This window comes from Enhydra lutris, unplaced genomic scaffold (genome assembly GCF_002288905.1).
Source record: "Enhydra lutris kenyoni isolate GAN:26980312 unplaced genomic scaffold, ASM228890v2 scaffoldscaffold69, whole genome shotgun sequence".
NCBI classification, from domain to species: Eukaryota; Metazoa; Chordata; class Mammalia; order Carnivora; family Mustelidae; genus Enhydra; species Enhydra lutris.
In genome coordinates this window covers 3006100-3022128 of record NW_019154153.1, presented here as the reverse complement: position 1 = coordinate 3022128, position 16029 = coordinate 3006100, and the positions used below count along the sequence as shown (strand labels likewise).

General features: G+C 38.6%; 1 protein-coding gene across 4 annotated transcripts in view; it reads left to right on the top strand.

Moving 5' to 3' along the window:
- LOC111159801 (WNK lysine deficient protein kinase 1) overlaps positions 1-16029 on the top strand; it is a 153887-nt gene that overhangs the window by 119029 nt on the left and 18829 nt on the right. The window contains exons 10-20 of one of the 4 annotated variants that reach the window (XM_022522414.1): positions 6068-6217; positions 7409-7867; positions 8630-8902; positions 9585-9673; positions 9777-9939; positions 10370-10486; positions 10803-10976; positions 11188-11245; positions 11373-11495; positions 12033-13483; positions 14662-14745. In XM_022522414.1, coding sequence (XP_022378122.1) covers positions 6068-6217; positions 7409-7867; positions 8630-8902; positions 9585-9673; positions 9777-9939; positions 10370-10486; positions 10803-10976; positions 11188-11245; positions 11373-11495; positions 12033-13483; positions 14662-14745 — 3141 coding nt within the window. The remainder of the gene's footprint in view (positions 1-6067; positions 6218-7408; positions 7868-8629; positions 8903-9584; positions 9674-9776; positions 9940-10369; positions 10487-10802; positions 10977-11187; positions 11246-11372; positions 11496-12032; positions 13484-14661; positions 14746-16029) is intronic. The other 3 variants (XM_022522413.1, XM_022522416.1, XM_022522415.1) reach the window with 3 other exon arrangements.

Sequence of the window (16029 nt, the reverse complement as noted above, 5' to 3'; positions counted from 1 at the left end):
TGTGTTCAGTAACATTTTAGAAAATCTGTTGTTTAATGTCTTTTTAAACTATCTGCTGAGTTAGACACAGCATTAAAATTCAAAAGAATCATTGTTAACTGATACATTATTCATCTGCCTTCTGAAATAGATGATTCTAAACAATTTAACAATCCAGAGAATATCAATTTTGTTTTTATATTTGTGACTTATCCTTTTATGAGCATTTTGCCATTTCATTGTGTTTGACTCTAGTAATGCTAAATTCCTATTTAATTATTCCTAGTTTGTGGTATGGGGTATCAGATTTTATGTGAAGAGAAACTGAACAGCTATTTTAGGAGCTTCTTAAACATTTTTTGAACTTTTGATTTGGGGAATATAATTCCCCAGTGTTCAAGGAGCTCAAAAAATTAGTACAGTGCTGATGTATTCAACAGCAAAACTACTAATTCTAAAATTAAACATCTGTAGTTTATTATTGATATTAGTTAATAGTAATTATCTGCATGGGAATAATGCTTTTTTGTTACTATTGAATATTTATTAATTGTTAGCCACTACATGTATCATAAAAACCTCCTGATGGACTATTTCCTTGATAGTTTCCTACGAAGTGTTTTTTCCAACCACCAAATCATAAATTGGTTTCTCTTCCTATTAATTTGTTAAACAAAGCTTTTCTTATTACAAAATAGTCCCCTTCTAGTCCAGCATTTGATCATACAATCATTTGATACTAGTTTAAGATTAAATGTTCCTTGTCCAAGACTAGTTTGGTTGGGGCACCAGGGTGACTCAGTTGAACATCTGCCTTCAGCTCAGGTCATGATCTCAGAGTACTGGGATCAAGCCCCACATCAAGCTCCTTGCTCAGTGGAGAACCTGCTTCCCCCTCTGCCTGCTGCTCCCCCTCCTCGTGCATTCTCTCTATCTCATTCTCGCTCTATCTCAAATAAATGAAATCTTTAAAAAAAGATTAGTTTGCTTATATGTACATTTATTTGGTGACCAACAGCCCTGTCATAGAATTTGCTTTGTCTTGCTCTTGCTCTTTCAGACAAGTAACAGAATCTGTATATAATTAAATTTGAGTAGTCATATTTTTCCCAACCTTAACAAATTGTGGGGGTTTTTTTGAAAGATTTTATTTATTTATTTGAGAGAGAGAGAGTGAGAGAGAGCATGAGAGGAGAGAAGGTCAGAGGGAGAAGCAGACTCCCTGTGGAGCTGGAGCCTGATGTGGGACTCGATCCTGGGACTCCAGGATCAAGACCTGAGCCGAAGGCAGTTGCTTAACCAACTGAGCCACCCAGGCACCCAACAAATTGTATTTTAATTGTACTGGTAATCCCTAATAAGAATACAAACTAAGGGGCGCCTGGGTGGCTCAGTGGGTTAAGCCGCTGCCTTCGGCTCAGGTCATGATCTCAGGGTCCTGGGATCGAGCCCCGCATCCGGCTCTCTGCTCAGCAGGGAGCCTACTTCCTCCTCTCTCTCTGCCTGCTTGTGATCTCTCTCTGTCAAATGAATGAATAAAATCTTTAAAAAAAAAAAAAAAAAAGAATACAAACTAAGGGGCCTTTGGGTGGCTTAGTCAGTTAAATGTCTGACTCTTTTCACAGCTTAGGTCTTGATCTCAGGGTCATGAGTTCAAGCCCTGCATTAAACCCCAATGGTAGACATCAAGCCAACTTGAAAAAAATGAATTTACGGATTAAAAGTTACATAAAGGTGTTTGAGGACAGAAACACTGCCACTGTCCTTGTTTGTTTATCTGTGGACACACCCAACACTAAAAAGCTGAGCAAATTTAAGTGTGTACTCTGTTTTTTCCTTTTTTCAAAGGAATTTCTTATATATTTTATATGTGGGCATGTATGTGTATACTTATTAGCAAATGAAGATATTAGTTGATTGGTAAGAAAAATATGTGGGGGTAAAGGTGGGCAGTGTGGCAGTAAAGGAGGGCAATTCCATAGATAACAGGTTAAAAGAATTAGTTGACTCTTCTGGGGAAAAAATGTAACTAAATATGGCTATTGCTGTAATACAAAATTTATGTGTCAGTGATGCTTTTTTAAGGTAGCTTTATTTTATGAATTATTTTAAATATAGGATGGTATTTAAGTTGAGTAGAATCATAAAACTGAGCCCTCAATTTACGTAAATGTATGCAGTCTAGAATACTTGACTTTTTCAAGATTACTTAGCCAGTAAGTGGGATAGAACTAAAAACTACAAGTCAGAATTCAGTATTTCTAAAATAGTAAGTTTTTTCTGTATTAAAGTTCTACAGGGACTTTTGATTCTGCAGAGGTGCTTAAGAAGCTACTGGGATTTCATGTGGTTTTTTTTAAAGGTTGTAAGCCCTTTGTACTATATGGGTGGAGTTTTGTTTTGTTTTTAAAGATTAATTTATTTATTTAGGAGTGAGCATAAGCAGGCAGAGGGGCAGGCAGAGGGAGAGGGAGAAGCAGACTCCCCACTGAGCAGAGAGGCCCAACTTGGAGCTCTGTTCTAGGACCCTGGGATCATGACCTGAGCTGAAGGTAGATGTTTAACCAACTGGGCCACCCAGGCACCCCAAGTGGAATTTATTTTTAGAGATGAGTTTCACTTTACCAACTGTCAGTTTTCAGCCCCATCTTAAAAAACCATATCTCTAGTTTTATTAGAGTGAGGAAAGAAATGTACTTAGCTAAAATTTACTTTCTTTCATGGGTTTCTGGAATGTAACCAATAAGGGATTGCTTTTTTTTTTTTTTTTAAAGATTTTATTTATTTATTTGAGACAGAATGAGAGAGAGTAAGCATGAGAGGGGGAAGGTCAGAGGGAGAAGCAGACCCCCTGCTGTGCGGGGAGCCTGATGCGAGACTTGATCCAGAGACCCCAGGATCATGACCTGAGCTGAGGGCTGTCGCTCAACCAACTGAGCCACCCAGGGGATTGCTTTTCTCATGTTTTTAGCAAGAGTCCTTTCTAGTGCTATGCTGTATATTAATGAGGTACCAAAAAGTAACTCCCTCCTACTAGAACACTTAGTATTTCTTTGCTATACACCATATAGGCCATAACCCAGCCTGCTTAATAATTTCTTCCAAAGGACCATGTAGAGTCTTCAGGTATTTAACTTTCTGTTCAACTAATGCTCATGAACATTTTTTTTCATCAAGTACCCTTCCTTGTCCAGCATATACTATATAGTCCTTATAGGCTGTTTGAACTGGTTTCATGGGACAGGTTAAAAAACATGATTCTGAATTGTTGTGTGCAACAATACCTGTTTGGCTGAAGTGCTGAATATTAGCCAGTAGGATTGTGCACAAAAGACCACTATATTCTCCTGGCCTACTCAGAGGTGCCACTTCTCCCTAAATACTCTAAAATAAAATTGGCATACATGCCTCTCACTCTTATTTTAAGCACAGAGTGATGGTGTATGTCTATAAAACTGTTCTTTCTTGACCGTTTACACACACATACAAACATATACATACACACACACACCACTAACTATATAGATTTTTTCCTAATTGAGTTCATGCTGCCAAAGACCATGTGCTAGATAGGCACTGAGGGGGTCTATCAAGATGGACTAATAAGATGTGACTACTTTCAAAGGAGCCTAAATAATCAAGTAAACATATCTGTCAACTACAAAACAAGTAAGCATAGTAGATAAGATTATATTCAATGTGCAAAACTCTTTCCCTGTATTTGTATTTAATTTTTATATGAACCCTGTAAGTATACTGTTACTATTTTCATTGCACAGATGGGAAGGCTGAGATAAGATCTGGAAAAGATGAATAATTTATCCAAGCTTATACAACTTATAAGAGGTGGAAACAGAATTTAAATCCAAGTTGCCTAACTGCACAACCCACCAGTTAACTACTTCCCAGTTACGCCATTAAAGGAGAGAAATTACATCACTTTCAAGCAGGGAGAGGGGGTTAAGGAAGGCTTTATGAAAGAGATAGCATTTAAACTGGACTCTAAGTTATACTCAAATGCTAAGACTAAACAATATTCTAGACCAAAGGGAAGGAGGGGGTAAAGAGCACAAAGTAAACAGAAACAGATGTTTTAGTTCAGTTTAGCTCGAATGTAAATAAGTGAATGTATATATTGGTTCTGCATTAATAGGGGGGAGAGAGGTAATCATATGCCTGTGTATAAGGTGGGAATTTTTTCCTCAAATTTCCCTCTTTCCCTTAATAGAGAAGGGAGTCAACATATATTTGAACCTTTATCATACTTCCATATTACAGGCTTTCACTGTCCTTTATTTTGAACAATAGCCCAAAAAAATGTTAATGGAATAAAATAAAATGTGAAAACACATGTGCCTGTAAGGACCTTAAAATAGTATATATTGTTGGAAATGTTTATAGACAGTATCTGACAGAATAAAACTTTTAAACTAAAAGCCAAGGGGCACCTGGGTGGTTCAGTCAATAAGCGTCTGCCTTTGGCTCAGGTCATTATCACAGGGTCCTGGGATCAAGCCCCTCATCGGGCTCCCTGATTATCAGTGAGTCTGCTTCTCCCTCTCCCTCTGCCTGCCACTCCCCTTGCTGTGCTCTCTCTCTGTCTCCATCTCGGTCAAGTAAATAAATAAAATCTTTAAAAAAAAAAAAAAAAAAAAAAGAGATACTGGTTGTAGCATTATTTTAAGTGGCCCCCCCCCCAAAAAAAACTACCAAAATGTTCATTATTAGGATATTGATGCCATTGATAAATTAAATGAAAATAGCACATTAGAGAACAACATTTATAGAGTGGGCATGCTTTTGTTTCAAAAAACAAATATGTCATTGTGTGTAAATGACCACTTATAGCAGTGTGTGAGTGGCTTAGTAGGTTAAGCATCTCACCAGCTCTGGTCATGATCCCAGGGTCCTTGCTCAGTGGGGAGCCTGCTTCTACCTCTCCCTCTGCCTGCCATTCCCCCTGCTTGTGTGCATACACTCTCCTTCTCTGTCAAATAAAATAAAAGCTTTTTTAAAGAAATGACCACTTACCTACAGAAAAAAAATTCATAAAGGAGATGACCAAACCACTAATAGTGGTTGCCTCTGAGATATGGGGCTAGGGTATTTCATTTTTTTTTTTTTTTTAAGATTTTGTTTATTTATTTGACAGAGATTACAAGTAGTCAGAGAGGCAGGCAGAGAGAGAGGAGGAAGCAGGCTCCCTGCTGAGCAAGGACCCTGGGATCATGACCTGAGCCAAAGGCAGAGGCTTTAACCCACTGAGCCACCCAGGTGCTCCGTTAACAACAATTTTAAATTACTTACAAGTATTAGAGAGTCTTGAAAGTCAGCTATGAAGTTCAGATTTTTGCTGGGCTAGAGAGAGCCATTAATTTATTACAAAATTTACAATTATGTGCCATGTGTTAAGTGTATTATACCAGAATGTCTAGCACATGGTTGATTCCTAAATGTCACTTACTCCCTTTTCCCTACGTTGAGTCGAGTGATCATGTCCTTTTTAAAGAAAGAAATATCTTCTTGGCGGTAAAATGAACAGTCTCTCAGGTGTTACAGCTAGTAAATGGTAAAGCTAAAATTCCACATTCAATGCTTTTCTCAATATTTTGTGGCTGTAATCCGAACCGTTCTTCAAATTAGTTACACAGTTGATAAAATACAGTAAGAGAAAGATTAAAATAGGAGATTGGATTTGTTTAATATAGGACCAAATTGTAAGAGGTGATACCAAGAAAGAGGATAAAAAATGGGGAGCAGTGGTTGAAGGAGACAGGATCTTTGGATACGCTATCTAAAGATCTTTGTGAATGACTTACTATTGGAGTAAGAGGGATGATAGGTGAAGAACCAGTGGTGACTCCGATTTTGAAACATTGGTTAATTGCTCTTGGTTGTACCATCACAAAGAAAGAATAGCAGAGGAAAAAGAGAAATGTAAAAGGGAATTGTTGAATTTGGATTTATGCATGTCTTTATTACTAATATTGTCATATACACATGCAGAAGACCTTAGGCAAACATATTTCCTTAGAGCCAGGCTGTTAATGAGTTGAAATAAAACTGAATAATTCTATTTTATTTTCAGCAGCAGGGAGTACAGCAGACAGCCCCTCCTCAACAGACAGTGCAGTATTCACTTCCACAGACATCAGCCTCCAGTGAGGCCGCTACTACACAACCAGTCAGTCAGTCTCAAGCTCCACAGGTCTTGCCTCAAGTATCAGCTGGAAAACAGGTAAACTCTCAATTCCTAAATAGACGCTAACAAAGAATCTCCGTATAACTCTCTCATGGATAGGTTTCCATCTTTTCTAATGGTGAAATACTGAAGTTGGTTATTTTCACCACAGAAATAAATTAACAGTTGTTCCTTTTGTGCACATGTATTGGTTACTGTAAATAGGTACATATTGACAGCATTCACAATCCAAAAATGTTTAACTTTTAGGTTTATTAGTATAAAGCCCGTTTGACAGGTATTTGAATCGTGGTGGGTTAAATAACTGCTTTGGTAGCTGAACCTGGACATTTGTAGAATTGTGTCAACTATACCTAATATTCTAGGTTTACAGCTGTGCTATATTTTTCATGTACATTTATACATTGTTTCCTCCTCTGTTGCCTACTGACAGTAAGTTATAAAAACCCCTTATATGGAATTGTGTTTGTTTTAAGTCATCTTTCTAATCACTTTGGAAGGTATATTTTACTGAATGACCTTTTTTTAACTTTAACACTAGGGCTTGTCCTTGTATTTTGGCCAGTGTATTGTTTCTGTCGTATTTCAGACAGATAACTGAAATTATAAAATGCACCATTATTTTATGTAACCAAGTACTGACACACCATTAATTACAAACTGTGTCTCAGTTTCACAAATGTTTAAAATGACCAGATGGTAGAAAGGGATGATTGCATCCTAGAATCAGTGAAATATGGTACTTACATACCTACTTTCTTAGGCCAATATTAGACTTTAGAATTGTAGAAGTGACATGAATTGGAATCTACTTCCAGGGAGAAGGAATTCATTTTAATTCCAGTAACTACTATAATAGCAGTCATACATTTAGTGACAACAAACATGACAAAGGATTAGGGTACGTGAAATACATCTAAATAAAGCTGTAAAAAGACAGAACAGGCTTTGCCTATGGAAGTGTCCTCTTTTTATTGTTAAATGATGAAGCATGAACAAAATTTTCTACAACAGAAGATCTGAAACAGACAGTCTGTCAGTCTCTTTGTCTCCTATTATCCTTTCCCTATTCTTGTGTTTCACATTAACTTACACTAATGTATGCGGGGGTTTGGGAGTTTTTTCCTTCTTTTTGGCTAATTCATAAATCTTGCTTTTGGCAGCCTTGCTTTTTTTTTTTTTTTTTTTTTTAAAGTCTGTCTGTTTTGTTTTTCTTTACCTTCCCAGCTTCCAGTTTCCCAGCCAGTACCAACTATCCAAGGCGAACCTCAGATCCCAGTTGCGACACAACCCTCAGTTGTTCCAGTCCACTCTGGTGCTCATTTCCTCCCTTTGGGACAGCCACTCTCTACTTCCTTACTCCCTCAGTATCCCGTCTCTCAAATTCCCATATCAACTCCTCTTGTGTCTGCGGCTCAGACAGGTTTCTCATCCCTTCCCGTTACAATGGCAGCTGGCGTTAATCAGCCTCTGCTCACCTTGGCTTCATCTGCTACAGCAGCCGGGATTCCAGGGGGACCAACTGTGGTTCCTAGTCAGCTTCCAACCCTTCTGCAGCCTGTGACTCAGCTGCCAAGTCAGGTTCACCCACAACTTCTGCAACCAGCAGTTCAGTCCATGGGAATACCAGCTAACCTTGGACAAGCTGCTGAGGTTCCACTTCCCTCTGGAGATGTTCTGTACCAGGTATTGTGTTGGCTAGCCAAAAGGAGGGCACCAGAGGGTTTGGTTCTACTAGTAAACCATCAAGGACTTGAAAACCTAATAGCTGAATATCAGAATAACTAGCAATAACAAAGTGTAGCTGATCTCAACCAGAGAAGCTAATATAGTAAAATTCAGAGAAAAGGTAGGGTAATGAGATCTGATAATTCATTTCCATTTTTCTCAAGACACTTCTTAGGAGAAAGATGGTTCTGTTCTATTTGATGTAAGCTGACTGAATGCTAGATATCAGGTTACTCTTTTTTTTTTTTTTTTAATAGGCTAGAGTAACCAACATGGTTGATACCAATAAAAATCTTCAGATTGTCCTGTCATGCTATGACTAGAATGATTGATAACTTGAAGAGTTTTTGCATTCTCCCACTTAAGATTAGCTAAAAGTTGATATTTTTCTAAAAGGAATTATGTTTATTCCTCCTATTTAATCTCCAGGAGGAGAAAACCCAGCAATTTATAGTTGTAGAGTCCTGTCCCCTAAATTGAAACCAGTCTACCATTTCAAGAATCATCTTTACATCTTCTTTAAATTATTAGAAAGAGAGTGGGCTACTACTATTCTTCTTTGCTATGTGCTTTCTTTTTTTGTTGGGGTTTTTTTGTTTTGTTTTGTTTTTGGTGTTTTGTTTGTTTGGTTTGTTTGTTGGGTTTTTTATGCATGTCTTACTGTTTTGCTAATTTGATGACCCAACCTGCACTAACTCACCTTCCTCATTTCTGTCACAGGGTTTTCCACCTCGACTGCCACCACAATACCCAGGAGATTCAAATATTGCTCCCTCTTCCAGCGTGGCTTCTATTTGCATCCCTTCTACAGTCCTATCCCCTCCCATGCCTACAGAAGCACTGGCTACACCAGGTTACTTTCCTACAGTGGTGCAGCCTTTTGTGGAATCAAACCTTTTGGTTCCTGTGGGCAGTATAGGAGGACAGGTTCAAGTGTCCCAGCCAGCAGTGAGTTTAGCCCCCACTACATCCTCCCAGCAAGCAGCTCTGGAGGTAAATGGAATTACTGCATGTTTATATATAAAACATAAAAACACATGGGATAAAAATGACAAAGAAGAAACAGGTGCCCCTGTTTTAGAGCTCATTTGGAGACTATTTTCAAACTAACTTCTAAATCACTTTTTCTTCCAGCAGAATGAAATGCCAATGTGGGGGCCTTGTTGCCACTGGCTGTTCTGTTGGGAAGTGAGTGTGCCTTGGAGAAGATTAACCCTATTAGCACTTCACTTCTCTAGCTAGTACTTTAGCCATTATTCTTATCCTTTCACAAATTCTTGCCATTGGCAGTCATAAAAGGATCTTATCCTGCTGTGCTCCCAGTAATCATTTTTGCCCTGCTAGGAGAGAGATCTGAATCATCTTTGCACTTCGCTCTGCCTGCCCTGTTGCACACCTCTAGGAAGATGCTGGCTGCATGCAAGTTACTTTCTCACTACCTAGCAGCTATGTCGGCTGATGTCCCACCATGCAGTCTACAACACAGACTTAGCTCTAGAAACCTCCTTTGGAATTTTAAGACCACTGTCTCTAGATGCTGAATACTGAGAATTACTAGTAAATTTAGTGCTTTTAGGACTTAGACGGGGAAAAAAAAAGAGTAGCTTATTGGAGATGATGAATAATAAATAAAATGTATTACTGCCAAGATATGTATTATTCTTTCTATTTACAGAGTACTCAGGGAGTCTCTCAAGTTGCTCCTCCAGAGCCAGTGCCAGTGGCACAGGCACAGCCTACCACTTTGGTCTCTTCTATAGACAGGTATGTAAAAGTAAAATTTTCCTTTCTTGACTGGTAGGTAGGATCATCTAAAACTTCAAAATATTAAACCTTCAAGCACTGAACTCTTTTTCTTTTTTCAAAGTGCACATTCAGATGTTGCTTCGGGAATGAGTGATGGCAATGAGAATGTCCCATCATCCAGTGGAAGGCATGAAGGGAGAACTACAAAACGGCATTATCGAAAATCTGTAAGAAGTCGCTCTCGTCATGAAAAGACTTCACGTCCAAAATTAAGAATTTTGAATGTAAGTATTACCAATTTATGGGTTTTATACATTTACTTAATATCATTTAAATATTTCTATGGCTCAGGTGTATTGATGAAAGATTGGAATTTTCTAATCACCCAGTAACTGTTAAATTCCATATTTTTATAGTAAGGCATTATTTACTTTTTAGAAAAAGTTTTAATTTGTAGAATAGAGACTTTACATTCCTTTCAGACCCTTCAGTGGAAGATGAGGAAGTAGCACAAGGGCTGATATTTTCTTAATGTTTTCTTGCTGCCAGTTTAAGAGGTAAAGTACCAACAGGTCTTCAAGGAATAGTGATAACATCAGGCTTAAGTTGAAGTGATAATCCACATTCCTTTCTCAAATTCAGTAGCAGCATTGAATATGGCTTCTGCAATACTAAGTACCTTTTCTTTTCTTTTCTTTTTTTTTTTTTTTTTAGGTTTCAAATAAAGGAGACCGGGTAGTAGAATGTCAGTTAGAGACTCATAATAGGAAAATGGTTACATTCAAATTCGACTTAGATGGTGACAATCCTGAGGAGATAGCAACAATTATGGTATGTCTGCATTTGGAGCTCCAGATTTTGCTTTAGTACTTTTTCATATCCACTGCCCTAAGAAAATGTGCGGTATTTTATAATCTATTTTGACAGTTATATATTTATTTCAACATGAATATAATTAGTACACCAACCGTGTGATTTAGAGATATTTTTGTCTAGGACATGTCTAACTCTAGGTATTGAAGGACTAACTTACATAGCAAATAAATAGTGATACAGGTGGAATGTGGGTAGGACAAAAGGCAACTGGAATGACCTAAAACATGTGTAACACTCTAGTAATCAGACTGACATCACATTTCTTCTGCAGGTGAACAATGACTTTATTCTAGCAATGGAGAGAGAGTCATTTGTGGATCAAGTACGAGAAATTATTGAAAAAGCTGATGAAATGCTCAGTGAGGATGTCAGTGTGGAACCAGAGGGTGACCAGGGATTGGAGAGTCTGCAGGGAAAGGATGACTATGGCTTTGCAGGTTCTCAAGTAGGTTCACCATTCCTATAAATAAGAAGCTTTGTTTATTCAAAATAATGCTGTGGTGTTAAATCTGCCACGCACAGTGTTCAGTAATACCACATTACATCTGTGACTAAGATTATCAGACATTTTTGTTCTCTCTGCATGTGGCCATTGGCTTTGCCCAATCTCTAAGATTGTGTTTGAGAATGAATTTGATCACTTTTGTTTGTTGTAGAAGTTGGAAGGAGAGTTCAAACAACCAATTCCTGCGTCTTCCATGCCACAGCAAATAGGTGAATTTCTTTTCTTTCCATGTTTGCTCTTACCTTTGACCTAAGAAGTTGTATACTAATAATGAAGCCTCATGTTGGTGACAATATATAAATAATGCAATTAAGTGGTTTGTTTCTTTTTAACCAGGCGTTCCTACCAGTTCTTTAACGCAAGTTGTTCATTCTGCCGGAAGACGGTTTATAGTGAGTCCTGTGCCAGAAAGTCGATTACGAGAATCAAAAGTTTTCACTAGTGAAATATCAGATACAGGTAAGGAATTGCTTCTACCACAACCTCTATTAATCCTACAACATCTCTGCTATATTGGAAGGTTGGTTATCAAGCCATAGTTTAAATGATGACATAGACAATAAAGAAGAGTGGAAAGTTGAGATTATAAACAACAGATATGGGGAGGGAAATAGATGATGAATCGAGAGGATTGAAAGACAAGAGCCGGAGAGGAGAACTGCACTAGATGTAGCCTGTATCATAGATACTATGTCCGTACAGTAGTATGTGTTCATTCCTCCATTTAGGATTATTATAGATGCTCTGTGGTGACTTCTTTTCCCTTTTTCCTCCTTATCAAATTTTTTTGCCCCTAGAAATATTCACACAAGCCAATAACTTATTTTGACCAAACTGCTCTTTTACTTTGCTGTTTTAGAGCCTGTCATTTCCTTAGGAGTTTTAAACCTTGTTGGTATGTGGCAATGTTGATAATCCAAAAATAGATTGTTGGGACAATTTTGAGCCCACCTTTTTAAAATGAACTAGTTCTGAGTTTTATGTTTTCCTTTGCAGTTGCTGCCTCTACTTCTCACGGCGCTGGAATGAACTTGTCTCACTCTGCTTCATCTCTTAGCCTGCAGCAGGCCTTTTCTGAACTTAGACATGCCCAGATGACAGAAGGGCCCAACACGGCACCTCCCAACTTCGGTCATACAGGACCAACATTTCCAGTAGTCCCTCCTTCCATGAGTAGCATTGCTGGAGTCCCAACCACAGCAGCAGCCACACCTTCAGTATCAGTCCCTGCAACTAGCAGCCCTCTTACGGACATTTCCACATCAGTAATTCCATCTGAGATTCCAGTGCCCACTGAAACAGGGATTGGTGGAGTTGCCACCTGCATAGGCGTGATACCTTCAAGTGGTCCCCCTGTACCACCTGTATCTGAATCACCAGTATTTTCCGCTGTGGTTTCGAGCATCACAGTACCTACAGTTGTCTCGATATCAGCAACATCCCAGCCAGTTCAGGCTCCCACATCTGGGAGCACTGTTTCTAGTGTAGGCACTTTGCCTTCTATATCAGTTTCAACAACTTCAGCCTCTGCAGTGGGCAGTGCTGCTGCCCCGGGTGCTAAGCCTCCACCTGTACTATCTCAGCAGGTGGCGAGCAGTGCTACTGGGGCAGCCACATTAACATCTGTTCCTGCCACCACGCCATTCCCCAGCATAGCTCTGCAGCCGTCTCTTCAGCTTAGCAGTAGCACCTCTGCTCCAACTCTAGCCGAAACAGTGGTGGTTAGTGCACACTCACTAGATAAAACATCTCATAGCAGTACAACTGGATTGGCTTTGTCCCTCTCTGCATCATCATCTTCCACCCCTGGAGCAGGATTATCTAGTTCTGTTTCTCAGACTGGTGCGGTGCATCCTTTGGTCACCCCATCAGCTGTAGCTTCTACTCCTGCCCTTCCTCAAGCAGCAGGATCTACTTCTACACCTTTATTACCCCAAATACCCAGTATCCCACCCTTGGTACAACCTGTTGCCAGTGTGCCTGCTGTGCAGCAGACACTAATTCATAGTCAGCCTCAACCAGCTTTACTTCCCAACCAGCCCCACACTCACTGTCCTGAAATAGATGCTGATTCACAGCCCAAAGCGCCTGGAATTGATGACATAAAGACTCTAGAGGAAAAGCTGCGGTCTCTCTTTAGTGAACACAGCTCATCTGGAGCCCAACATGCATCTGTCTCACTAGAGACTTCACTGGTAGTAGAGACCACTGTCACACCAGGCATCCCAACCACTGCTGTTGCACCAAGCAAGCTCATGACTTCCACTACAAGTACATGCTTACCACCAACCAGTTTGCCATTAGGCACAACTGGTTTGTCAGTTCTGCCAGTGGTCACACCTGGGCAAGTTTCTACCCCAGTCAGCTATGTGTCAGCCCCAGTCAGCACTACACCGGGAGTGAAAGCTGGAACTGCTCCATTGAAGCCACCTTTAACTAAAGCTCCAGTAAGATTCTTGTTTTGAAATAGTTTGATAAATATGATCATTCTCCCCCACCATGCCCATAAGTACGTTTTTTCAACTCAGCCTTGCAAATGAGAAATGCAGTTATAAAGATAGCCTGATCTATATTAGACGTTTGGTATTTATTAAATAAGTTGAAAATGATTTTAGGGTATATGTACATTGAACACAGGATACTTTTTTCTTTAGAAATATGGCAGGATTTGGGAGTTAATTATACTGCCTGATTTTCTAAGGATGTATAGTAGGTAAAATGTAGACATTTCTTCCTGTTTGGTACCAACTAAAGAAATCTGTGTCCCAGAAGGAAGCTAAATGTTTCTGCTACCAAGTATACATAGTAATAGAAGTTCACAGCCTTTTTTTCAGTGAGAATGAAGCAAATTTTCTGCTTTGCTTAGATTCCACAGATGTACAATTTGGGATTTATAAAAAATTGAAAGTTGGCAATGAAATTTCATATAGAGGAAAAAAATCTAATCTTAGGAATAAAATAACTAAAATGTGTTTTCTAATTCTGCTGTGGTAGATTTCCTCTCATTCTGCCATCTTTAGTCTCCCTGATCTTCTCCAAATAACAAGGCGGTGTTTTTTTCTACTACGTTCTGTGCTACACTCATCTTTCTGCTTTGCCATTGATTGTAAAATTCTTTTTATAGTAGGGTAATAATAGAGGCTTTGTACAAACTGTTCAATAGTATTAGATTTTTTATGACTTTTGTTAACAGACTTGACCTTTGGTTGTTTCTGAGCTGTATTGTTTTCTCAGAAAAGTGTTTGTTTTAAGAAAAGCCTGATGAGACTATACCAAAACAGCGGCTCAAGAATATCTGAACTGTACCGCTCATGTCCTTAAAGCCTCTGATTCTCTTTTCCCCTAGGGAATAACCTTTTACTAAATTTTAAATTTTTACTAAATTTTAAATTTTACTATTCATACCATTTACTGGTATACGGTAGTAACCCCTGTAACAATATCTTGGTTATATTGTCCTTTATTTAAGATAGGTACCAGAATATAAGCCAGGTGACAAGCATGTCTTAACTATAGATATATTTTCCTCTTACATTTCTACATTGAAATTAATTGATTTGCTCTCCAGTATGTAGTCTTTACTCTTAGTGTCTCATGGACTTGAATTTCCCTTCATTGTCTATAGGTGCTGCCAGGGGGTACTGAACTTCCAGCTGGTACTCCACCCAGCGAGCAGCTGCCACCTTTTCCAGGACCTTCACTAACTCAGGTGCCCTGCCCCAAGACTTGGCAAATTTCTTTTTGTATCCCTACTTTTCTTTCACAAAGCTTAGTTAAATTCTCCACTGCATGATCTTGGCTTCTGGCTCCTCTTTGGTTTTGACTTAGGAACAACTTTCTTTTAAAACAGTGTAGCTGGGGCACCTAGATGGCTCAGTTGTTGGGTGTCTGTCTTCGGCTCAGGTCATGATCCCAGGCTCCTGGGATCAAGCCCCACATCAGGCTCCCTGCTCAGCAGGAAGCCTGCTTCTTCCTCTCCCACTCCCCCTGTTTGTGTTCCCTCTCTCACTGTGTCTCTCTCTCAGATAAATAAATAAAATCTTTAAAAAGAAAAAAAAAAAAACAGTGTAGCTAATTATCCAGGCCCTATTTAAACTAAGAAGCTTCGTAGTTCTTTTGTTTATAATACTGCTTCATTTGAAAATACTGCTTCATTCAGAAAACATTTGATAGTAATACTTTTTCATACTTTATGAAGGAAGAAAATGGCAAGGTTTACATTTTACCAGACCGATATAACTCCTGTCATTCACAGTTTTGTGGAATGAAATTGTATCTAAGAACTGAGATTAGGTTCTAGACTATTGTGGAAGTAAAAACTTACAAGTAATCAAAATTAACTTTGAAAGTTCCTTAAGAAAAGATACCACACTGATAACTGATCATGCCCCTTCTCTGTGAGTTCAACTAGTTTTTTTCCTTGAATGTTTGACATTTCTTTCATTGACGACCTAACAAAGTAATTAGTTTATGTGTAGGTGGATGTAAGTGTCCTACTTCATAAAAAATACGTATTATATCTTTCAGTACAAAACCCACACAGCTCAGTTAACATGAGATTACTCATACAAGAACTGAGACTAGTGACATGAATGTCAGTTTCCTATCTCACACTCAGTTCTGATCATTGGGTAGAACTATGTGCAGTATTTAAATTATCATTTCCCTTTCCCACCCTACTCCACTACCCCACATTTAGTTGAATTCCCATAAGGAAAGTACTTACTATGAATTCATTATAACCCTGAGAACGCTTCTGCCCTGAGACAAAGTTGTAAACATTGAAACTAAAGCAGTGATTTATTTTAAAATTGTATCTAAGGAAAACATGATAAATTTCTAACTTGAGAAGGCTGAATATATCCCTACTTATATAATCCTAGATGTACAATAGAACATAACTTAAAGAACTTGCTAGAATAAAGTGATAACTCCAAAGAGAACTCAATCCATCAGCCACTAAATTTGGGGGAAAAAATACATTGTGCAATTC